This window comes from Pundamilia nyererei, unplaced genomic scaffold (assembly GCF_000239375.1).
Source record: "Pundamilia nyererei isolate P.nyererei 1_Seehausen unplaced genomic scaffold, PunNye1.0 scaffold00034, whole genome shotgun sequence".
NCBI lineage: Eukaryota > Metazoa > Chordata > Actinopteri > Cichliformes > Cichlidae > Pundamilia > Pundamilia nyererei.
The window spans coordinates 1,535,553-1,562,169 of record NW_005187435.1 but is presented as its reverse complement, the minus strand read 5'-3'; the positions used below and the strand labels follow the sequence as shown (position 1 = coordinate 1,562,169).

Below are 26,617 nucleotides of genomic sequence, written 5' to 3'. Positions count from 1 at the left end.
AGACATGGATTGCAGGTCAGGTGAACTTTTCTTTCTCTCTCCTCAAATGGCACAAGAGATATTGATTCTGGGCCCTCACTCTCAGTGAGCTTCACTGAACTGGAGCACCTTAAATAACTACAGAAGAAGAGGGGAGCAGCAGTCTCTGGTCCAGCACAATCTACAATGCTGTGTAAAAGTCTTGTGCCAACCCTCATTCCTTCATTTTTTGTGTTGCAAGGAACCAGACTTTCAAGTAAATTTTAAAAGAGTAATAATTGTCCTGCCTTTCTAGACGTCCTGGAAGTTTTTCTTTGGACACTGGCTATTTTTCATATATTTTCAGTCCAGTCCTTGTACCTGATATTTTCAGAGGAAAGGCCTTTTTTTGGTTTTGTTTATTTGTTTGTTAAGCTCCTTAACAGTGACCTATGAATCATTCAAGTGAAATCTAGGAAAAACAGCAAAAATAACTGTCTGAACATCAAGGTGATTTCTAAAGAGACATTGGCCAAAGTCTTGGTATATCCCGGCATGGCATGTTGCGTCGTTCCTTGGAAAAACTTGAAGAATTTAGAGAAGTTGGAAGCCTAAAAAAACTTCCTACAGCAGCTGAAAAGTATCAAAAAGTCTTGATCTTAAGAATTAGGGACGAAAATCCAGCAATGACTACGTAAAATACCTGAGAGATACATGTGGCTCTGCAGCAACTACTGTTTGCTGAAGACGCATCAAAAATGGTCCCAAAAGAAGAGTGACTATCAAGATAACACTCTAAAGGAAGGGAAATGGGCATAAAAGGCTAAGGTGTGCCAAACTGCAAAAGAACTGGACTAAAACAACACTGGCAACAGGTCTTATTGAGGGATCAGTCCAAATTTGAAATATGTGTTTTAAATCATCATTGTACAGAGGAGATCAGGAGAGCGATGCAAACATGAGTTCCTACGATCGTGGCTCAATAGTTGGTAGTTCGCCTTGTAATCGGAAGGTTGCCGGTTCGAGCCCCGGCTCGGACAGTCTCGGTCGTTGTGCCCGGTGGCGCCAGTGTCCGGCAGCCTCGCCTCTGTCAGTGCGCCCCAGGGTGGCTGTGGCTACAATGTAGCTTGCCATCACCAGTGTGTGAATGGGTGGATGACTGAATGTGTAAAGCGCTTTGGGGTCCTTAGGGACTAGAAAAGCGCTATACAAATACAGACCATTTACCATTTACAGCCATATTTAAAACACCGTGGTGGCTCTGTCATGGTTTGGGGCTCCATTTCAGCCAGTGGTGTTTGGGACCGTTATTGTACTTATGGACTCATCAACACAGAAAAGTACCATCCGGTTTTGGGCTGGAAAATATCTGATTGTTTCAACATGACAATGGTGAACTATTACCAAAATGCTGGCAATTAAGCCTGGAGAACTATTCCTAAAGACTACTTCAAGAAATTATAAGAAAATTTGCCTGAGAGAGTTCACGCTCTGAAGCTGCACATTTTTTTCTGTTTAAGACAATAGTTTCTCAGTGTTGCTTTTCCAGAGTAATCTAAATCAGACTCCTCGGCAGTTAGTGGACCTGTAAATAGTTTAAGAAAACATAACAACAGTTGGCAGGAAAATAGAGGTTCTGTGTAAAGTACAAGAGCAATTACTTGTCTGGACTCTAGTACACTGTATGTAACAAGAAGTGTATTTGAAAAGTAGTTAGACTGTGCCATGAATGTAACAATTTACTTTCCTATGCCACTGCTAGGGATTCTCAAAGATTCTATCATAGTTTTTAAAACCTGCTTTTTGTCAGAGTAATCACTTATTATATGCAGGTAAATACTGCATATAGTGTTTGTTTAAGTACGTTTGGATTAACCAATGAGTAACATCCAGCAGGTTCAACCAAACATAGCAAACTATTTTCTTGCACCATTCGACCCAAGATTGTTCGAGCTAGGACCCCAACGAGAGCAATTAAAACGCAGAACAGTGTGCTTTTGTTTGGAACCAGTCGCGCATTCGGTTTCACACCATTGGTTTTTCATCATGAGAGGATGTTTCTCTGAGGAAGGAAGCATGTGTACCGTGAAAAACCATTAGTTTTTGTTTATCTTGAAGCAGTATCATGTCTAACAGTTTTGAAAAATTACCCCAAATCACGCACAAATGCAAAGGAGCTTATTTTACGGTCTATTAGTGCACTGTTCAGTGCGCTTATTCCATTGCTTGTTGACTTTTGCTGAGAAAACTTTGGCTAAATGTATCAGGATCTTGGTACAATGAGTAGGAGTTTTTGTTTCCATCGTCATCTGAGGGCAGCTCATTCCCTCCATCTAATCTCTCTAGACATCCTCCATCAGTGCTACCTTCACCTGCTGTACTCAAAACACATGACCACCTTTTACAACACTCTCCGTGAAGAGCCAGGGCAAAAAGCTGTGAAAATGAAGACGTTTCTTCTAATTTCACACTCTGCGCTTGATCGTTAGGGTCTTATTATGCCCCATTTGCTTCCCTCCACTGGCTGTGATGAAAGCAGGGCAAAGAGGCCGTGACAGGACAAAAAGGGGCCCTTCATCAAAACACATTTTGTTTGGGGTCTTTTTTAGCCAGATTCAACCCTTCCCCCACATCTCTGCCAACACTTTCCTGGAGTTTCCCCTGTCTGCATCCCTCATTAGTAGCAACCCCCACCTGTCTCCACATTCATTTTATTAAACTGTGATTGCCCAATGCTCTGCTCACTACAAGCAAGCTGTCCGCTCTTATTTAATTGGCCCACAGCCTCCCTACTGCTCCTCAACAAGTGGGAAGGTCAATGGGTGCTCATGACCTGGGATGATGATGTCTGCCAATACTGGGCAAAAGACAGATTTTTTTTCCTTCCCTGTTAACCATACCCGTGAACTCAAACACATACATCCATGCCTTCCAACTAATTAGGTTTTAATCTGATCTCTAAAGGTACCGGAAGGAAAATGCTCATAATTATAGTGAGATAATCAATATAAGGATTAACGCTAGAAATTCATTTGTAAATAGATAGTCAAGAAGAGAAATATAAATATAAATTTCAATTGAAACACTTTTTTTCTTTTTTAATAGGGAGACTTCAGTTTTTTTCAGTGCTGCCTGGATGACTGGCCCATTTAAGCTTTTATTTAATTTTTTAATGCAGCTTTCTTTTTCTCTCTCTTTATTAGTATTATTTTTGGCTGCACATCAGACTTTTCTGTTTAGGTTGGCTTCTGTGATTGTTTGGGTCACGCCAAGCATTACACTAGCAATGATTAACTGGGACATGGGAATTAAGAACTAAAGCTGCTTTAATTAGTAAAAGTGTTTGATAGAATGCAAGTTTATAACAGGAGGGGTGACTTTTTTCTCCCAAACCGTCAAAATCTGTCAAAATCCTCACTAAGTGGGCACTAATTTGAGAAATTATATCAGCTGTGAAGTGAAGAGTGAAGGGGGAGGAAGAATGGTAGAAACCGTAGCGGGAGCAGCCAATGCAAAGTGGTTCATGGGGGTGAGAACTGGATTCTTTTCTTGGCTGAGATGCTGGGGTCAAGGTCATGGCCTGCATAGTGGTTAGAGTACATGGTGTTTAAAGCTGGTTTGATCCTTAGCCAAGGGGCAGGAAATCCACAGAGGCTGCATCTGGACTCTGTATAGCTGGAGCGAGAACTTAAATTGGTGTGCAGAATGTGGACTTTGAAGTGGAACAGCATGCTGAAAAAACCTGGAGTAAAATTTGCCCCCTGATTATTCTTTATATGATTACCTGTGTAATATGATTATGCCAGTTTAGTGTGACTTTGATTGTGGAAAATTCATGTCATGTTTTCTCAGTGCTTCACCATAGTGAAAGGCGCTTTCACTACATTTTCAATACCCCATAACAGCATGTGCTTTGAATGTGTCCTATTAAGTTACAATAAAAAAAAAAAAGTAGGACACGCTATCATATAAACCAGAGCTTCTCTGCTGTGTTCAAGTGACTAATGTCACATCTCCAATTTCTCTTTGAGCGGTATAGCATGTGAAATATTCCTTTACTGAGAAAATGGGAAGGAGCAGTCGAATATAAGAAGTCTAAGCCTGTGGAAAAAGATTTCCTTTTCTATAACCACCCAAAATGCATTTATTTTCCCCAAATGAGATTCTTTCTAAAAGTTTAACACGTACTCTTAAATGCTATATTTAACTCTTGACAGACTCTACCATGCAAAAAACTGCTGCCCGATGAGGCTTGAAACTCAATTCATACCCTGACCTAAAATATCCAGAAGTTACGCATTAGGAATAACTGAGCAACATTTTAGAAGCCCTGAAGAGTGAGCCTTTTTTCAGTAGAGGAAGTTGTTTCTATTACTATTGCTACTATTGTTTTGAAAACTGTTATTTTATTGACTGTATCGAATGAAATGAAGTTAAGTATGATTCAAAGTAAGCATGAAACATACTTTAATTTCTTAATAACTACCTTGAGAAGTTGGAGAAGGCTTTTCCTTTTCTCAAGGTAATACTTGTATTTGAACACGCTGGGAGGGCTGGTTCTCATTTGTTCTTTAAGCTAGTGGAATGCATCCTTGTAAAGTTATTAGAGATATTATGTTTCCTCTTACCACGAAGTCATTAGAATCAAAATATTGTTTTAAGCCGATTACTCCGAGTAATTGAAGTTATTAGAAGTGAATGAAAACATACCTGTTATTGCTGGAAACTAGGTAGCTCCGGGACTTGATGATAATTTCTGTTATTAGAAATGATCAGAAAACATTATTGAATATGGCTTACGAGTGTCTCTGTTGCAGGTTTTTTGCTTTATTTTGTTTTAATGTATTTAAATCAAAGTGTTTTTGAAAGCTGACACAAAATTTATTCCATGTCTTTGATCAACAGTGGGAAGAGGTGAGCGGTTATGATGAAAACATGAACACCATCCGGACGTACCAAGTCTGTAATGTTTTCGACACCAATCAGAACAACTGGGTACGGACAAAATACATCCGGCGTCGCGGTGCGCAGCGAATCCACGTGGAGATGAAGTTCTCTGTTAGGGACTGCAGTAGCATTCCTAATGTTCCAGGCTCCTGTAAAGAGACTTTTAACCTATATTACTATGAATCTGATTCTGATTCAGCCACCAGAACATCACCACCGTGGATGGAGAACCCCTGGATCAAGGTTGACACCATTGCAGCAGATGAGAGCTTCTCCCAGGTCGACCTTGGGGGCAGAGTGATGAAGATTAACACTGAGGTTCGAAGCTTTGGCCCAGTGTCACGGAATGGCTTTTACTTGGCCTTCCAAGATTATGGCGGCTGCATGTCTCTCATCGCTGTTCGTGTCTTCTACCGGAAGTGTCCTCGTATAATCACTAACGGGGCATTATTCCAGGAGACCCTATCTGGAGCAGAGAGCACCTCCCTTGTGGCAGCAAGAGGGGTTTGTATCCCAAATGCAGAGGAGGTGGATGTGCCTATTAAGCTGTACTGCAACGGCGATGGAGAGTGGATGGTACCTATCGGGCGCTGTATGTGCAAAGCTGGGAATGAGCCTGTGGAAAATGGGACTGTTTGTCGAGGTATGTTTTGCTCTCTGTTTTCTCCTAAGACTAGTTAATCAGTCTTCTCTGACATAACAGTGTACTCCATCAACTAAAGGATATAGTCCTTGCAATTTTTATCTCTTGTAGTGCACTAAGCTGTTCCGAGATCTATTTATTACAATGTAATTGACACTATAAAATGATATTAGGTAATATATCAAGAATATGATGGGAGGTACATATTCTATGCATAGCTTATTCAACATTGGGGCATTTCCATACAAAACGTGATCCTATCCTTTTTCCAGCAGAAATAATAGTTGCTGGTGTTGGATCTTAAACTACACAGCTACTGCTGGAAGTCATGACTACAGAACATGTTGAGTTTTTCTGAGCTGCCGTAAAGGGATGTGAATCGCAGCACCAAACAACACAGGTGTTTGGTTTAAAATCATAACTGCTTTTCAAAGAAGCAGTTGTTTATTAACTTTCCTGCTCTGGAAATTGCAGAACATTTAGAGTAGACCTTAAACGAATCCTTAAATTATACACAATCAGTATGTGATTTTGTTTTGTTTTATCTCCTGTATGAATACATTCTTTATTCCATATGTATATTTTTTTTTTATTAATATTAGTGCTTTTAAGCATTTGAGCTTCTTCCCAGAGAAAAACACATCTCTGTGCATATTGTTCACAGTGATCAAGTTCAACAGATATTTAAAGAAGACTACACACACACACACACACACACACACACACACACACACACACACACACACACACTCAAATGCTAGCAACAATTTTGAATCTATAAAATTCTTCTGCTTGTAGTATGCCTCCTCTCAACCAGTGGGACAAAGAGGACATTTTTCAAAATTGCACACATTTTCCTGTCAATTGGAATCCCTCTTAGGCAAATCGATTTGGCTTTTCAAAACATCAATGCACCCAACATTTACCTGTGCCATGCCCTATCCACACTCTGCCAGGTGGCATTTGGTCAGCGTGCTTAGAGATGCTGATCACTTGAAGGAGCACAGCAGCGTGTAACCTGCGGACTGCAGCAGTGCTGATCCAGCTCAGCACAACAAACCACCCACCTGCATTTCAGATCGGTGTGTTGCTGCCTCTCTTATTTGCACCTGTAATTACAGCGCATCCCCTAGCGCCTGTGTGCTGGGAGGGTAAAACCTGATGGGTGCTGCCTCCCCAAACACTGTCAGGCCTGTTCAAGGACTACTAATGGGGACAGGCAGCGGCTCCTCCTTAAGGAATATGGGCCAATAAGAGGCATGTGAAGATGGTGCAGCAAGCTACTCTGATCCACATCCATGCATAATTACACTAATCTGCTTGTTTTCTGACCTACATGTAATTCACTGCATGTGGTGGATTGGAACATCTCAGGGGTGTCCTCAGTCATGGTGTATTTTGAGCTAAATGGGATTATACAATTAAATGTTGTCCACTCAGGGAAAGTATGTTGATCCACTTCATATCCTCACTGCGTTTTGCCTGCTCTGTCTGATTGCCTCCATATTTATTTCTCAGTTTCTGTTCACTGGCTTTGTTGGTCAAGATCAACTAGGATAAAACCTTTTTAATGGCCAATTTTCCCTTTTCGTCTTCAGCACCACTTAGGCAGTGAAAGTAGATTTGGGTACTGGCAGTTATTCTGGCAAGCATATATACACTACATGAGCGCAGAATTTCACCATTTTCTTTTTCCCTCCGTTTCCCTTGATCCTGTGATGCATTGACTCATTATTAAAGCTTTATGTGAGGGATGGATTATCTGTGAGTGCAGCTGTGGAATGCAGCACAATGATACAGAGATGGATTTTATGGCTCTATACAATAATTATGAGCTTCAGCACAAACAATTGGGAAGTGTGTCCTTTACCAAGAAAGGACATAAAACCATTACGACTAAAAAAAGATGTTGTGTTGTAGTTCCCCGATTGGTTAGAAGCCTTTTTGGATGGAAGACTGCCTTCAATGCATGTGCTCTCTAGTCATCTTCCTGAACACTGCAAACTGATATCACTACATTAAACTGTGGTCTGCCGCCGCCTTTCAGCTGCCAGAAGTTGGATAATGAATTGATCTATGAAAGATGCACATATGCCAGCCGATATTATGGGGTAATGAATTGATTTGTGAGAGGTGCCCTCAGAGGGTTCGTAAGGTATCCTCTTACATGAGGGGATTATGGAGCTGTAGAGACAGCATAAAGGAGGCAAGATGAAAGACACTATTTGTCCTCTAATAGTAATAATGCAACCAGTGCTTTGTACCAACATCTCCTCAACTAAACGTGTAATTACGCATGTAACAATTAAACCCTTGGCAGGGATCCCGGCAAATAATTATGCTGTCATGAAATCTGTCAAAATATTGACAGCAGAATGGGGTGCTTACATCGAATTGCTGAGGCCTTTTTTCCCCTCTGCAATTGTCTTATAAGTGAGATTAAGTTTCTTCTCTAAGAAGTGCCATGAGTGAAGAAACCATACCAGACCCTTTCAGTAGAGCTGGCCCTGACGAGAAAGATCTGATTTCCCCTCAGAGCCTTGAGGAGATGGTGCACCACAGAGACACATGAGGTCCTGTTTGCCCTTGCTGTTCGCTCTAGAATGAAAAGCATTCTCTTCAGTGGGGCACAATGAGAGCCATGTTCATGGGTGGAATTGCAATCTCCTTTAACAATGCCCATGTGTGTTTTCCTGAGTGTAATCTGATCATCTAACCCCATGCTATTGTGAGTTCAAGGGTCTCAACTGTGGGAGTGTGGCTCATGTTATTGAGGAGTGAAGATTCAGATGGAGACAATCTGTCACAGTGATAACAACAACTTGATTTATGTCTGGCAATGATTTTGATAGTCACTGTATCTAAGGAGAAAGAAAAGTATTGTAAAAGAAGTAGCAGTTTGTATACCCTTGTGGCCCAGATTTGTTGGAGTAGTAATATTCTGTAACTCCGATATCTACCAGATTTATTGGCAACTACTCCAGTATTTAGACATACTGTTTATTAGAGAACTTCTCCCAACTAATAGTAGAACTACGTGTTTTAGGTCACATTGAAAAGAATTGGAAAACAACACAAGTCTGTCTCCTGGTGAGGTCTGCATCATCGGTAGTAGGTGCTTGGAAGCAATGTTCCTGGAGTTACACCAGAGCAATTAGATTAAGGAGGAAAGGCTTCAGTAATTCTTCAGCCAAATGTGGCTATAGATAAAGAGAGTTAGGGGGGTCGAGTGCAAAGGTAGGTGCTGGGCGGACATGATTGGATAGACATGATTGCATGGAAAAGTGGTGGGGAGGAGGCGAAACCAGGAAATGAGTCCCCCTAACCCACTGTCAGAATCCCAATTATTGCAGCCTCTTCGTCTGGAGAGGCTTTAAGGATGGAAATCAGCGCAGCACAGACAAATCCACGCCGCTGCCTTTATTTCCCTCGGTGCCTCTGCCTTTAATGGCAGCTCTAATTGACTAACAGTGCACGTGGGGAACAGCCATGCTGATGACTGGATGGCTGTCCTCTGTGTGGAACAAGACACAAAGCAAAACAAAACAAACACACCCCCTCAAGGCTTCTGCTGCATTGTGCTTTGTGCAAACAAAGATGAGGGAAGGTTTGCATTGGGCTGCAGTAACGGAGGAAAGCGAGTGAGGGAGAGAGAGAGTGGGAGAAAATAAGGGAAAGAAAGAGAGACCAAAATGTCAACAGCCTGCCTACACAATAGGCATTCACACAATATTATGTTAAAGTAAAAGCCTCTCGTATTCTTGTGGATTGATGGCTACTTCGGCTGCTGTTAGCTGTTTAGTTAAACATAAGGAATACAAATTAGTGCCTCAGCAGATGTTCATTACTGCAACATTTGCCTGTTAAATGGCATTACAGACAACATGACTTAATATCTGCATCATAAGCAGCATCCCTTAATTTCCATTACTGGTTTCTCCCCCCCCCCCTTTCTTTTAAACACGGATCCAATAAAGGATTGTGATGTGTGTTTGATAGAGGCGGCCTCTTTGGTCTATACACATTGTAGGATGTTGTAACAGCAGGAGGTGAATAGACGAGCTCTAAGACATGTCATTTTGTTCCCAGAGGGCCCCAGGGAACATTCAGGAGCCTTTATTCCTTCTTCCCCACTGTGATGGGATTTCAGTATGGCCAGGTGCTTTTTTTTCTGTCTGCTGGTCTTCTATTTCTCTGTCTGTTCTCCACCCTGCACACATCCATATAGCAGCAAAAAGGGTGAAAAACAAGAAGAATTAAGGGAGCTTCAGATAATGGAAAGAAAGAGTCTAATAAGACAAAACTGTCAAAATGCAGCCGTGTTGTTAGTACACAAATGAAATAACAGTAAGCAGTCATTTGTATACCCATACACATGCACTTTATTATCCTCATTTTCACAGCACATTTATCATATGTGGATGTGATAACGTGACCCGCGATCCCTGCGAATCTCTCAGAATTCAAAGATCATGGCCTGTTAAGCCTGCAAACGTTTTCCACATGGTTTTGCACATGCCGGGCTCTGCTCCATATGCCCCTCCGTCACACTCCTCATTATCCCACACCATCTTTTGAATCTCAAATTCAGACAGTATGACCTCTTATAATCCCAGCACCTCTTTTCACATTATTGGCCTTCTCCTTGACTGTAAGGGCTTCCTGTTGGTCTGCTTCTTGCTTGTAACACCTATACCTGTCTCACTCTGAGCCCCAAGGTACTATAGGTAGTTTTCTGGGATTTCTCCATGAATGCAAGGCAGAGTGACAAGTCTGAGACCTTATGGATTTATTTGTGATTAATTTGCCTTGGACAGGCAATTCTGGAAATGAGAGCCGTGCAGTGCACAGATCCATCCATATGGGACTCTTTCTCATCAGAGACGAGGCCGGGGCTTTGTCAAAACATCCCCATGTGTTGTCTCTCAGATGTCCTCGACCCGTGTCCTGTTAGAGGAATCCTCGCTCTCTCAGCTAAGGGAGACTGATGGCTAAAGCATCTGTCTGGTAAAAAAAAAAAAAAAAAACACAGAAAAAGAGAAACAATTGAGCTCACTGTTTAAGACAGGAATCCCTCTCGAGTATCAGTGACCTTGGTTTTTTTTTTTGCTTCTTTCAATGATATATTAGAACTCGGTCAACACTGAAAAAATTGTGGTGTCTTGTGTTGTGTGCTGTTGACCTACATTGCAGCTAATCTAAAAGTGAGAGCAGAGAAAAAACAGTGTTCATGTCACTGATTAAAAGTGCTTAGAAGTGCCACATGTAATTTATGCCCATAGTGTGTGCATGCTTGTTCACACAGAGGTAAACCCTTGATCATTTTAGGAGGGTGACCATTCAGTCTCATACAGCATCACAGTGTTTCAGACTCAGAAGCTCTAGACCACTCTGAGTGGGAGCACAATGGGAACACTGCAGCATTATAGACAGGTGTTTTAGTTATAATCTAACAGTCATTTATTGTGTTGCTTTTTTATTTCATTCGATATTTGCTTCCTCCTCTGCAGAGTCATATAAACAATAATAGGATCTAAAATGAGAAGCATCACCGAACAACAAAGATCTCTCCCCTGCTAAACTTCACTTGCTTAAAGATTAAATAGCTACACTAGTGAGGCCAAGAGATGGGAAGGGAAAGAGATAAATGGAATTGAAAGGCAAAGTGTAGGTGGGACGTATTAACAGGGGCAGGCTAGAGCTAGAGTTCGTTTCTCTTCTTCTCCTCTTATCAGTGTAACATGCCCCAATGCCTGTCAACATGCTGCACTAATAACCAAGAGAGATAATCTCCACTGAGCAGCCGAAGAGAAAGATATCACAGAGAGAGAATATTAATGCCATAAACTTCATAATTGCAGTATTTTGTCATTCTGATGTTTTGACTTCAGCTTAGGGATTACTTGGTCGTACGCATTGAGATGAGACGGTACAGTTCCTTTCAAAAACACTTTATATAACATGAAAAACTTTGGCTGTTAATATGAAAATAAGTCTGCTTTCTTTGACTTTTGAACCATAATTCATAATATGACCAATATGGAGAAATAAGCTTTTTTTTTTCCTTTACATACAGTGACCTCCAGGACTTGGATTTAAAAAAAGAAAAGAAAAGTAATTTCTACAGTTAAGTGGTTTAAATGTATACTTATTTATCTGCTTGACACTATGAGTGCCAGTTAACTTTGTAGCATGAGTCAGCATGCACTGTAAATCTCTGTGTTGTCGATATATCTCCCTTGCAGTGTCATTAAGATAAATTCCTGTGCATTTAATTAGTCGGCAATCAAGGCGATTTAGCTTCAGAAAGGACTTCCTGCTGCTGTAAAGGAAAAACAAAAAAGATTGAGTTAATTTAACGACTGTTTCCACAGGCTGAGACTGAATAAGAAGAACCAACAAACAGAAAATATCCTTGGATTCAAGGGCAACATCTCTGTCCATCTCAGTGTGGTGATTGTGTCCACGCAAGCTTTACGTAACCCCCGGAGCCTCTGCAGAGTTTGGGCAATGTCAACAACCAAATCAAGGAGGTTATGTTGATATTTCTTTTATTTGTGGATTTCATTCCATAATGTTTAGAAACCATCTGGTTAATGTCAACCCAGAAGTTGGACTCTTATAGCAAAGTTTTCTGTCATCGGTCTCCCAGGAAGGTGTTTGAGTCTTAAACTGTGCACTTCCACGCAAAGCCCCATGAAAAGTTAAGCTCTCCCCTGTTGAGAACCACTGCTGCACAACTGTGCTGTCTTTTCTTAGCCAGGTTACTACATGTGTCTTCCCGACTTCTGGCTGAAATCCACCTCACTAATATTGTATTAGGTCATTCACTATATCAATCATCACACCTCAAGAATGATCTAAAAATGATCTGAAAAATGATTTTAAAGTTAATAATTTAAATAGAATTAGATTTGATCTCAAGTGTAACTTTGTCATGTTGCCAGATGAGGATCACCTAAGTTAGTGCAGTTTAAACTGATGGTGGTAAGAAAATGTGCTCCAGAGTTCATTAATATTGCACTCAAAACCACAAACAGTAGTAGTGCAAGAAAAAAAAAAATTGCTCATCTCCAGTGTCATCATTTTGGCGTCTGGAGCCATGAATGTTGATCTGAATTCTCTACTAGCCCATGTACTGGATGCTATATCAGATATTTCAGAGGATAAGCAAAAAGCCTGAACTACAGATGACAGTAGAAGAAAGTGAGAGGATCTTGAGGCTTCATAGTGAGAGAACTGTGTATATCTGCACCTAATTTTAGATATCTTAAGACTATCTATTCCTAGAACCTTGTAGCTACCAAAAGTAAAAATAGTCACAGCCAGAATCACTGCCATTACAAAACACAGATAAGAAGCGTCTGTACTTGACACTTAACTGCGTATTCTCTAATTCATGTTTTTTTTCCAAGATCTATTTTATTGTTGGTTTCCTACACACACATTGTCACTCTATCCAGTACTAGTACTTCAGCCAAAATACTGGCCTGGTTTAACTGTTGAAGCCACTTTGAGGGGGATGGTGTTTCATTGCTGCGGGGGACAGCTCTGCTTTGTAAATGGGCTACTTACAGAATTTTCTGGATGTTAAAACTTTTTTACCTCCCATCGGGCTGCTGCTAAGCAAATAAATTACTCAGTATAATGAGCTGTTCCACTCTCCCGTGGAAATTCACAAGCTATCGGCTAAAAGGTATGGTTCGACACGGTTTTTCTCATTCTTAGCACTCTTGTAAAGAACTGGGTTCATCTAAAGGATACAGATTTTTTTTTGAAAACATGCCTTGGAAGATGAAAGGCATGGCACAATCCGCTTGGCTAATCCTTATCTAGTCAGCTAGAATACGCTTTCCAGTTCATTATAATATGTACCCGTGGTTTATGGGTGACAAATCTCACAATGCCCCTCTCTTTCGTGTTCTTCCTCTCTACCTCTAGGTCTTTGCATTATGATTAGTTTTATTTTCCCACAGGTTATACAGTAAACCCTTTAGGGATTTTAGTTGGGTTTTTTTTTATTGGTGGCAAAATAACAAGCTAATAAGAAGGCTGCTGCCTTGTGTGGGGGTGAAAAAACATTGCTTCCTTTGGACCTCACAGCATGAGTGCAGTACTGAGATATTATCAATTGTGTTTTTATGTCCCCATCATGCGTGAAAATTGGACAGTAATTACTTCTTAATTTCCTTTTAATAAGCTGAACTGTAGCCTTTTAATTCCGTGGAATGATAACGCAAACACGTTAGCAGTTCATACTTTGCACACTGTTAAAATAGACTCAGCTGATACACTCATTTTACCTAAGGAAGTGATTGATATCGCCACTTCTTGTTATAATGAACAACTCTATCCACTCAGTATCATCTGAACCTTTTACGGTTAATTTATTTAAATCTTGATACTAGGATTCCATGCAAGGAATACCTGAATACATTGGTTGCTGAAAACCTATTAACTCAACAATAAATACTGGATTTTAGCACTAACCTTAAAAAAAGAGGGAACTATAAGGTTCTTTAGGTCAAGGTTTGATTTCCTGTTTACTCAAAGCGTAGCCTCTCATAAAGCTTTAGTGGCTCAAAGAGAGAGAAGGATTGGAGAATAACAGGCACTAAAACAGAGACACACTCAAGGGGATAAACAGAAAAATCACGTACCCTGCTCCTCTAGTTGGACATTAACCACCCGCCAGTGTTTACTATAAAGCACAGATTGGCCTTGCAGCGTATTGATGCCTGGGAAATGCTCACTTCGTGCTGGGACCAGTGTTCTGGTTTATTGTGGTCATCTCAAGGCTGTGTGGTCTTTACAGTGTTTCACTCGCTTTTAAGGTGGGTGGGATCAGGGGTTGGGGTATCCGTGCATTTTCATGTGCAGGGTGTTTTCATTACACCCCGCCAACTGACTTTGTATGGCACCATCTCAGCACACATTGGGGCCACTACTGGCTCCCCCCACAATATAGGCATCTCTGTTCTTCTGAAGTAACAGGCTTAAAGAACTGTATGGAATATATTAGTCACAGTTATTAATGAGGCTGTTTTGATTTTTGTCTCCCTCTGTCTTGGCTTTTTTTTTTCCACTGTGCGAAGTCATCGCGATGCTGGGGATTTTAGCTGAAACGAAAAGACAGATCTTGTCAGCTCTCAGGGAGACAGACATAGTTAAAACTAAATGGTGATTTGGCGAATAGAACAAAAAGAGACTTAGAAAGAAAGACTCAGTGTAAACTTATGCTATGTCTCTGCTTATCATAAACTTCCTTTGGCAGGGGAGTGGATTTGCTTTGTTTATGGGATGATATTAACTCAGTGTAAGATATATAGGATATATATACGATTTATAGTTAACTTACATTATGAATTTTGCCTTTGTACAGCCACCCTTCAAAAGAAACTAATTTCCGCTGCTTGTATCTGCAACCTCATTCTTTAGGTTATGGGTGAGGGTGGGGACAAAGAACCACTGTTAAATTGACAGCTTTGTGTTTATGCTCAGCTCTCTCATCACCTCTCTTCAATGTGGACGTCCCCCCAATCCTTTTGGCAGTCTCCCCTCACTCGTGACCAAGACCCCAAAATACTTACTAACCCAGGTTAGAGGTTGTGATTCCCATAATTCCTGCTGCTTCACACTCGGCATTGAACTCTGTATGAGCTGGAAGCCACTACCTGATGAAGCCAACAGAATCACGTCATCTGCCAAAAGCAGAGAGAAGATCCAAGGATTATAGTTTTTAAAATTTTGTTTTATCTCATTTAGGTAGCATCTGCGCATATTACTAATATTCAGAAGATTATAATTTAAAATCGACAACCCACCTAATTAAATTATATAAAACATTAAATGTAAACACTCCCTACGAGATATATTCTGCATGATTTAAATACAAATGAGAATACTGACAATTAGAATAAGAAAGAATATGTCTCTGCACTGTATGAGTGTACCACCGTGAAGGTTAATGTTATGACATTGACACTGAGCAGAATGTGACATTTTCAGCCACCGTAAGGGATAGCTCAGCACTCCACAGAGAGTAAGCCCCAATAGAGAAGACATTTTGAAGCTATCTGAATCCAAAATGAGCAGGCCCCACTCAAGCACAGCACTGATACATCGATGTCATTCATTCCTTCTAGAGCCTTGATAACTCCTCCTTGCGACCTTCTTACTAAATATAGCAATTCACGTATTGATTTGGGGATGTGGCGCATTCACAGCTTGCCTCCACCATAATGACCTATTTCAACAGATTGCTTGTAGTTAAGTAGTTTTCTTTCAGTGGAGCCTTTGTGTCAAGTCTACACAAGGAAGAAGACAGTCAAATTTTCCTTGTGGAGATGGACACAACATTTGCACACATCCATTGTCAATGTAGGAATCCTGCACAAGTGTAGTCTAGAGGATCTGTTTTTAACATTTTGATCACAGCATTCATTTTTTTTGGTCATGCTCTCAAGGCCCTCAGAAGATGTTTCCTTAACAACATGAAAACTTGTGAGATTATGAGAGTCAATTTGGCCTGCAGGCAGTGTGATTAAGTACGGATCATTCACAGTATTGTACCTCATTGCTAATAAAGTGTGGCAATGGGGAAAAGAGCCAATGAAAACTTGGCAAAAGGTGGTTTAAATTCCATCTGCTTGTACGCCATGCCAGCAGGCAGGTTTCCCATTACTAAATGACTGACTATGATTGAAATCATGGCTCTGACGCACCTCATTATCTGTCAGTATTATGTTGCAAGAGGGATGGGCATCAACAAGATCACTGTTATTCCAGTCAAATCATCAGCGATCCACAAATACTGTCATTGTTTCATTAGAACACTTTTATCAGACGTGCCTAAACACTTCACTGTTTATCTTTTTGGTCTTCCAAACAAAACAGAAGCCCAATCAAAAGTGATGTATAAGTTCTTTCCTGTAAATCCTTGAGTATGCAAAAGAAAACAGCACATTATACTTAATATATTCCCAGTTTCAATCTTTCATTTTAACCTCCTCTATCAACACTAGATTTTCTGTAAAACTCATTTCAGGATTTTGACCTCAATGGAAGTAATTTATTCAGTAGAGTTTCTACAGTGGCATTGTCATTCACCTGAGAGATTTTATCAGCCACATCACAAAACCCCTGAGAACATAAGTCCTTCCTCCTCCGTTAGTCATTCACTGGTCTTCTAGGGACAGCCACAATTGGGCCTTTGTGGGCCTGGCTTGTCTGTCATCTCCCTGGTTCTGTTGATATGGGACTTGTGCTGAGAGCGTGGACTTCTCATACACTGCACTAAGTGCTAGCTAATTGAGCTTGTCGAGCCAGAACCTGTTAGTGTGCTGATAAGAAGGTATTTGACCTCTTAGGAGGCCCGCACTGGTTCCCAGTGGAACACATTGTTACTGTATTTTATACTTTTTCTGTATTGAAATAAACTTTCAAATAAAGTTTTATTTGTTTAGAATTGAACAGTTTTTTTCTGACACCTTAATTCACGATAATAGTGAATGTCAGGCAAGGGTTCTAGAGATTGTACGTTGATAAAGAAAGACCCCTGAAAAAAATCACAACATAGGACTGCAGGTTGTTTTGTTTTTTTAATGTATTCAGTATATTCTCCCTCTGGTTAAGAGAGTTGGAAGAGGTCTACAAATCAATGGCTTTGGAAGGCTGCCCTTCCCGTTTCCTCATCAAAGTTCCAAGCAGAAAAGCAAGAGTAGCAGTGTTTCCACCGTCTTGTTTTCTCATTGTACCAGATCTTCTAAAATAGTTTTGGCACTTCATCTCCCCCCTGTTAATAGTAGGTTATTCGATTTTCAGAAACCTGTACGACTAAGACACAGATATTACACAAATTTACTTTAGCTTTGTCTGGCGCTTTGTGAAAGCACACCTCTATGGCATTTCTGACCATCTACAACATGTGTAATGTTTCTTGTTTGTTTTTTGTTGGCTTTTTTGCACTTGGCATTTCATTTATGGGTTCTGTGGACAGGGATTTTAGTCTGAGTGTAACTGACATGACCCCCGCTAGCCTCCCTAGGATAATCCTGCTGCCTCCAGGAACCCAAGACTAATCTGCCAGTCGTCCTTTTGCAGGCCCTAACTCATTTGAAGCTGCCTCAACTTCTGACACTCTAACTTTAGAAACCCAAAAGTGGATCTGACTGATGTCTTTGTTTTTTCTTTTTTCTTTTTTTTTGCGCATAGGCAAGTTTATACCAGTGCTGTAAATTTCTCACAAATAGATGTGGTAATGATGGCTCACATGACTGTCAGCTTATGGCTACGTACAGTACAGTAGCTATTCCTCAGACAGCGACTGTAGGCATCTTCTAGGGCTTTATATTTGTACAATGACCTTTTCAGTACGTTGGCATTAACGTCAAAGGGGATATGTGTTGGTTTGTGTTGGTATGTCACATATGTGGTACTGGAATGTGTTGAATTGTGCCAAGTGGAAAGCTATGCTTCAGGCAAGGTGCACTGAATTAGGGTTTTATGTGTGGCATGTATGCATTTCAGTCATACTATTAAGCGTCTCTAACTGAGGATGATTGACTAGCCTCATCAGAGACTCTCCAAGACGTGATGGGCATACATAGAAAATCTCATCTAATAAAAATGTGATTAGTTTTCGCCACAACCCATAATGAAACAATTTGAATGTTGGGTTCAAAACCAGTATGCTGTAAAGAGAAAAGATGCTATTAAAGATACAATGAAGTGATGCATTTATCCATTAACGTAGTGTAACTTCACATCCCATTACAGCAAATGTTATTGTTTCTGTAGGGCTGACAACAAAATTAAAAACTAAAATACAGACTGAAACCAGGCCTTCATTCCTCCTTAAAAAGTCCAAATTGCTAACACCTGGCATAGCATAGAGGAGCATTTCTTGAAAATGAAGAGGATTCAGGATTCTTTGAGTAGATGCTTTGCGAGGGAACATGGAAGCATCAATGGTTATCCTTATATACAGTAATTATTTTCTTAACCCCTTTGTAGTTAATCGCTTACAAACATTTTTTTAGAAAGGTCTTCGAACTAGATGTAATGTGTTCAGACCTGTCTGTCTCTCTTTGGCTTTGCCGTTCTGTGAAACACAAAAGAGATAATTACAGTATAAAACCATTTATTTACCTCAGAGATTTGAACCAAGAAAGTGCTAGAATATGTTAGTGTTAGTCATGTTAGTGCTTTGTGTGAATATATTAATACTTTTGCAAGGAGCATCCATGGTAAAGGGCGAGTACTTCACACAAATCAGTGTTAATATGTTTTCAGTGGTTCTAGGCAATACTGTCTATTCAATGAGCATAAACAAACACCAAGCATTCATGAAAAAATGTTAAAAAGTATGTTTCCATGAACAGGACACAGTGTGTAACTATTCTTAGAGAGCAGCTGTTTTGGTGTAAGCCACCCCAACAAGGGAAGACTTGGCCTGAAGGCATAGATTGGAGAAACTCAGGAGCAGACTAGTTACCAAGGTAACAAAGGGCTTGCCTATCTCTCCCTCTGCCCCAGAATCAGCCTGATCCTCTGTGTGAGCTGGATACTTAATTTCACTGACCCCCCGGGTCTTGGCTGAACAGTCTCCATTGATTAGGACAAATGGAAGGGAGACCAGCCAGCTAAGCCCCTCCTTTATCGGGGTTAAGGATGTAGTCATAGAGGGGGAGAAGATGTAGAGCAGGCAGATGAATAGCTCGGAGATCGGTTGTTTTAGATGAATTAATGACATATTTAAAGGCTAATTAGTCGATGTATTCACTCAGTATAAATATGCTTGGGCCATCACCTCACTCCGCAGCCATGATTGGACTATTTAATGTATTCCACCTCTAAATGGCAGTCATTAAAGCCTTCAAATGAATCTCCTCCCAACAATACCACTCTTTTCAGGTGCAGGTGTAATGGAGCAGGGAGGAGGTTTTGGATGTGTTTTGTGTAGGTGCAAATGTCTGATTTTCCTCCTTGAGGTTGCATCTTTTGAGTCGGGTAAAATCGTGTTTTGGTGATTTGTCTTCCGTGGCTTGTCATGACTTGAATTTTTATGAACTTATTATCCATTTGACAAGTAAGCCTGATTTGAGTCACACGATCAAAGCAGAGAATATATGTGAAACGTACACCTTTTGCCTTGTATTATTCTTGGCAACTTACAAGGTCTGCAAAAGGATTTGATATTTATTTATCATTTGCAAGAAGCTGAACAAGGTTGAAACGTGTCTTCCTACTGATTGACAGGCTGAAAGAATAATATTTTGTCTATAAATGTATTTTTAAAGTAACGTTTGTTTGTGCAGACGTGTGTCTACGTGCTTCATGGATGCGAGCACAGGTGCCAAATAGGCACGTTACAGCTGTTTTGGGAGTTTTTTTTTCTTCTCTTGTAGATGAAATGGATAATATAATTCACTCGGACTCCCTACTGCCTCATTAAATGCTTGTGGTCAGAAGAATTGATATAATCTTCAATAAATACACTCCAGGGAGAGATGGTTGTAGATATGAAATCCAGCCCCTGAAAATTATACCCACGGTCCAGTTTGGGGCACTGTTTATCTATTGTGCTTTGTATGAGGTATGTCTTTGTGTGTTTGTATGTGTGCATTGGAGGGTTACACAGGGACAGTGGCAGGATTCAGCACCAGCTGCTCCTTGCAATGCCACTCACCCCACTGCCCCTCACACCCACCCCCACCCCACCCTTCTGCTGTGACACCTCCCTTGTCCCTACTGACTGGACAACACGCAGCCCCTTTATGCCACCTGTCCATCAGCTAGACTGCACCTTAGGGAGCCTCTGTCGCCGAGCTTGGAGCTGCCGCTTTCTGCCTTTGTTTGGATTTTAGTAAAGCCTCCCTCCTCCTCCCCCGTCTTTCCTCGTCTCTTTCTCTCTTGCTCGGTCTTGCTTGCTGTTGCTCTCTGTGCTGTCCTTTACAAACACAGACACACAAAAAGACATATACAGACCGGTGATTGCCTCTGTCAGCTATTTCCTACATCTGCCTCCAGGCACAAAGGACTCTACCGCCTCTACCCATCTCCTAGCTTGCCTCTCACCTGTACCGGCCAGGATGCCAGTTACTGGGGCTGTTGTGCTGCGCAGAAAATAAATGCTGCCTGTTGAACTAGATAAGGAAGATTAAAGTCAATGTGAAGCTGATGGTATTTTACAAATTCAGACAAGCTCCAAAAACAGTCGGACAACTTTAATAGGTTGTTTATTTCACACACTGTGCAGCACAAGTCATTCTGTATTGCTTATCTACACGAAGATGAGTATGTGAATTCTAGGCCGACGTGCTTTTTGTCTTCAGTGGGTCACTGAGGTTATTTATCATCCATTCGTCCCACTATTCTTCTGCCTCTTCCTTTTCCACCTCTTATCCTCTTCCTGCGCTCACCGAGTCCTACTGTCATCAGCAGTCTGAGACGATCGGGGCTGTAAGGTCCGGGTGCAGCCTGCGGAACGGAGCGGGGAAGCTGCCTCACATAGCAATGGCTCCTGTTGCCCTAGCAACTGGCTGTCCTTGAGAAAAGGGCACATTTGGGGGTTTAGGAGGCCATAGCACTAACAGCCCCAGTCAAAACTCATAAGGAGTTTAGACACATTGATCTTTACATCTCAAGAAAGCATGTAGTGTAAACACAGTCCTCCAGAAATGCTTTAAAAATAGATGTCTGATTCATAGCCTTAGAGAGCTGTGATATAGAGCATGAGTAGTTTGGAATGTATTAGAGTGATTCTCCATAGGGGGGGAGGCAGCAACTCTGCAACCACTGTATAGTCTTGCGTTTCGAGGGATGCTGTGCTTTTCAATGCATCCCGTGGTGCAGCAGGTGATCTGTTCCCACGAAGGTGCAGGCGAGGGTTGGTGGAGCCTGCACACATTCTTTTGTTTGCCTCTACGATCACAGCTCAACGGCCTGACATCTGATCGCTACTGTGTCTTCTAATTTCCTACCCATCTCAAATTTGAAACAGTGCACACTCATTCAGCTGGTACGTAAAAAGAAAGGTGGAGCTTTTTCCCTCTGTCATAAACACCGAGGTACTACAAACACAATAACTGGTATGCCGTGTCAACTTACAGTAAAAGTTTAGTGTCTCTACTTGCAGCTTGAATGCAATGTTAGGTAAGGCTGAGGGAAAATAACTTTATGCAACAAAGGTGAATTTAAACGGACTTTTAAATAGTTTTGAAAACTTTCGAACTATTTAAAGACAGCTGTGAAATGATGGTTTAATGAAGAACAACTGTAGCAGTGATTAGTAAATATGCAAAAAGCTCATTAGAATTCAGCTATTTGAAACAACCAAGCAAAGTGCATACATCTGTGAACCTTCTGCAATAAACCACAGATTTTTTTTTTTACTGAATTAATTACTTTTTCCAAGCACAGACATTTAATTAGTGGGCAGATTATGAAGTACCATGTTCTAATTTCAAATTATATACCATTATCTGCATTAACGGATGTTTTTTCCAGTCTTGTTAATGATCTGTCACTACAAATAATAGGACACATTTTAGCTACCTTCTGTGTGATGTGGATCCTCAAGGCTGACAAGCCATCTTAAATAGAGATTAATGCAGACAATGGGGCATGCCTCCTGCCACACCCCAACCATCTGCAACCCAATGTACCTAAGAGGTCCACCAGCAACCTGATTGGACCTCTACATCCTCTGGAGAGCAAGCTGTCAAGTGATCTGCCTGCATGAAATGACCCTTTCCGCTTTATTCCCCCCAACCGCCCACCCTCTAGCCTTGTTCATGTTTCGACCCTGTGTGTATATGTGTTGGCTCAGATGCCTGTAATTTCACCATTTGTGCTTCTTTTTTTCCCTCCCCTACTGAAAAAAGTGGGAAAAGATGAAAAAACAGAGTGCAGTGAAAATTCCAGACATTATTACTGTGCAGCATGCATGGCTCCAGTGACACTTTCCTTTCATCTCTATTTCCTCCTTTATTGACAGATGGTAGTTATCAGACAGTATGGAAATACTGTGGTTAAGATAGTTTTCACTGATTTTTTTTTCCCCCCGCTTTGGTATTTATGACCCGATGATCGTCTTGAGAGCGTTGTGGTCTTGAACAGAGGGCCAATCTGCCAATGTTGTATGAATCAAGAAGCTAACATGTGCCACATGGGAATGATGTTCTGCAGAGACGCTGAGTGTTTGAGTGCAGTGGTGTACTCATGGTGTGCGTACTTTAGTGTTGCACCAAAGTGTTGATATATGACTCGAGTTAACAATTTAATTAATCAATTGAAAGTACATCAGTTGTTTGAAAATATTAAATTTGGAAAAAAGCCTTTTTTTTCCTGCTTCTGGTTTCTCAAATAAAGATTTTCAGTTTTTCTGTATTATGATAATTTAAACTGAATATCTCTTGGGGGTTGGGACTGGAACCGTGTTGAGGCCTTTTTCAACAGAATATTTCTGATGTCTTAAAAGAATTAAGTTGAATAGATTAATTAAAACATATCTGTCCAATTAATTGGAGCCAGAAAGAAAAATCCGTTTTATCCCCAGCTGCGTACATGTATGCAATATTTTCCAAAAATCAACTGTGATTATAGTTAACAAAATACAAATTACTTTATCAAAATCTGCTTTATAGAAAATTCAAAAGAGACCAAAAATACTTGAGTGTAATATGTACTATATCTGTGCCTTGTTGCTCCCCTGTGTTATTTATGGCCAATGTTAAAGAGATAATAAGAAATAAGGTCAGTTAGTTGGAAATTAATTTACACCAGTTGTTACATGATGAATATTTCCCTTGCAGAATATTTTTAGCTGCCGCTGACATTCTGAAAACTTTTTTTTGTCCTTGTAAATACCAAACCTTGTGATGGTGAGCCTCATATACGTGGCACATATATGAGGTTAAGCCCTTGAAGTATGAGCTGAAATTGTCCTTTGGGCCGTGGCCAGATGGGGTTTATTAGTAGCTTTCTGCTTTACGGCCTCTACTTATTTATGTGTTGATGTATGTGCATCAGAAGAAGATGGATTAAATGAGTTTCCTGGGAGTAGGTACGGTACAGGTCCTGTTTGTGTGTATGTGTGCTTTGGGTCTTAGCCCTCCTAAGGTGCCTACACCCTCGGAGCTCATTTCCCAGGTGCCCCACATTCCCAGCTAATCTGCTCCTCACTTCGGCTCCTAATCTGTCTCAAAGGACTCTGCTGAAGGGAGGGGGATTGGGGATCTGAGCTCTGTGACAACTGCATAGGAAACACAGCTTAGAGCAAAATGCTGAGGTACATAGTGGGAAAAATCATTCTGCTGTCTTCTCATACCCCAGGATGCATGAGTCCAGTCACCTTTGTGAGTACATAAGCACACAAAGTCGCAAAAATGTATGTATGTAAGATCAGCAAACGTGTATGTTTAGCCTCTTCACCCATCTAGTGAATAAATTTTGTTATAGTTTTCCTGACCTGCCTTAGTTATAAAAGTTGAATATCAGACAGGAGTTTCTTACAATATACCCCATTTAAATGACCCTGTGGTATCCTTGAGTTTGAGTGTGGGTTGATTTACACCTTGGAGTTCATCAGTGGTTACCCTCACACACTGGCACTGTCCTGGCTCACAGTGTGAGGAGCCACACAGAGCCCCAGACCTGTTAATTGCACCAGACATGGAAACCTACAGGGAGAAATGAATATATCATTTGTGTGCCAGTGTGTGTGTGCATATGTATGTGTGTGTGGAGTGAAGCGAATGCCAGTTGTCTAATAGCTTTCACACAAGCCTGATTGAATTAGATGGCCAGGAGGACTGCGTTCCTAATTGAATTGCAGAGACCCTGTGTTGCAAACAGTGCTGTCTAGTGTTCCCCATGGAAGTGCTGAAGCAGAGGGGGGCAAGCCGGTTTGTCCTCGGTCCCAAGAACAGACACGCAACTCGTGGCTGCTCCACTATAGTTTATCTGTGGCTGTGACTGACATTTCACAAGGTTACACTCCACTCAGATGTGACCAATTCAAGGGCTGATAGTCTATATTTGTGGCTGAATGATAGTAAAGGTAATGAGAAAGCCATTGCAAAAGCTAACAGGTTGTCTTAATCTAATTTAGGCCTTTGAATGAGCGTTGGTCTCTCTTGTAAAAAGAACAAATCTCTTTATATAAGCCTCTAATTTGTCCCGTCAGTGATTCATGTAGTTTTTACGGGCAGCACCAAAGCAAATGGAAGCCCAAACTTGTCCATGGCTCGCTCTAGGGGCCTCTTTGGTCACAGAGGAATACAGGGAAATACCCCCCCCCCCACACACACACACCCCACACACACAATCCCTCTGACGCTGCCCATTTTCACCGCTTTCAGCACTTTTTCCTGCTGTGCACACAAAACCTAGCACCTCTGTCTTTTTTTTCTTTTTTTTTTCACCCCTCCAGCCTTTTCTCTTTTACACCTTGAACACCACACATGAACACACACCCCTTGCCTGTCTTTATCTCCCTTGTCTATTCTTTGATGGTGTGTTCATCAAATAAAGCAGTTTTGGGGAGGGTGGATTGGGCCCTGAAAAGAGTGAGTTGGGAGGGGGCTTGAAGGGTGTGCTCTATTTGCTGTGATGGCCCATCCTCCTGGACAAAGAAGGCTGCTGTTGTGCACGCTATAGATGAGAGATGGTGGGAGACGGAGGCTGGAGAAGTGCTGGGTTGTTTTATTTATTTATTTTTTCTCTTTTACAATAGATATGGGGTTTATAGACTGGATTACCTGTATCTCCCAACTGATTGTCTGGTTGTGACCAAATTCCCAGGAAGCCATGATGGAAATGTCAAAGGCCCTGATTTGTGTGTGTGTGTGTGTGTGTGTGTGTGTGTGTGTGTGTGTGTGTGTGTGTGTGTGCTGTGTTGGTGAGGACCAAAAATGTCCCTTATGGGGACAAAATGCCATTTTTAAACCTCAAAATGTGGTTTTAGCATCAGGATTACAATTAGGTTATGGTTGGGTTTAGGCTAAGGGTTAGGGTTAGGCCTTCATTTTTGATGCTAAGGGTTAAGGTAAGCGGCTAGGGAAAGCATTATGTCAATTAGATGTCCTCATTTAGATATGAAAGTGTGTGTGTGTGTGTGTGTGTGTGTGTGTGTGTGTGTGTGTGTGTGTGTGTGTGCGCGCGCACAAGAGAGAGAGAGAGACATTTGATTTGGACAAAGGGGACAGGCCAGCGCAGCCATTCATGTTGTCATTGCCACTGAAAACAACACTCCCTTCCTTTCTCTGTCATACTCTGAGCTTTCAACCCTCTTCTCTCTTTTAACATGGTTCCCTGCTCCCTCCCACATATAAATACATGCACACACAGTGGATTTAGCTACAGGTCTCCTCTTCAGTGCGTTATAAATCTTTCGGCTATAATATTCAGGAAACCTTTGAAACAACCAGCAAATTACCTGCTGTAAAAACTGACTAGCACCCTAGCGCAGTGGCTTACCTTACCCCACAGCTCCAGCACAACTATTTTTATTCCGTGAGTCGAGCAGAAAACCCTAATTAAAGCTTTTATGTCACTATATATTATTGGAAGCCATAAACATAGGCAGACACGAGCAGCTGGGGGTTTGGTATGTGTGTATGGGGCAAGGTATTCAGTTTACGATTTAAGACTTACTGTTAGATTAAAGTAATGCAATACTCGTTCTTCAGATGAGCACGTAACATAACAAAACTATCTCGCCCTGCTGGCAGAGGTTTTCACGTATTTTTCAAATTTGGGATTTAAGAGCGAACGTGCCTGCTGTGTGCCTGGAACCAATTTTAGGGGTGATCTGGACCTTTTGACACAGCTACCACTAAATTGAGTCTGAAGTGTTTATAAATTCCCTTAAAGCTTTTCTATGCGGCTTTTGTTCTTGACTTATTGCCACGTTTTATTGTGTGTCCCATTTCCAAAAATCCACGTTCACAGTCTCCAGAGATCTAATAGGAAAACTTGGCATGTTTGATTGCTGCCATTGATGATATTAATAGGTGTGTGTGTGTGTGTGTGTGTGTGTGTGTGTGTGTGTGTGTGTGTGTGTGT

General features: G+C 41.1%; 1 protein-coding gene across 2 annotated transcripts in view; it reads left to right on the top strand.

Moving 5' to 3' along the window:
- Positions 1-26,617, top strand: part of ephb2b (eph receptor B2b) — a 120,867-nt gene that overhangs the window by 57,933 nt on the left and 36,317 nt on the right. For both annotated transcript variants that reach the window (XM_013910018.1, XM_005729684.1), the window contains exon 3: positions 4,864-5,548. In XM_013910018.1, coding sequence (XP_013765472.1) covers positions 4,864-5,548 — 685 coding nt within the window. The remainder of the gene's footprint in view (positions 1-4,863; positions 5,549-26,617) is intronic.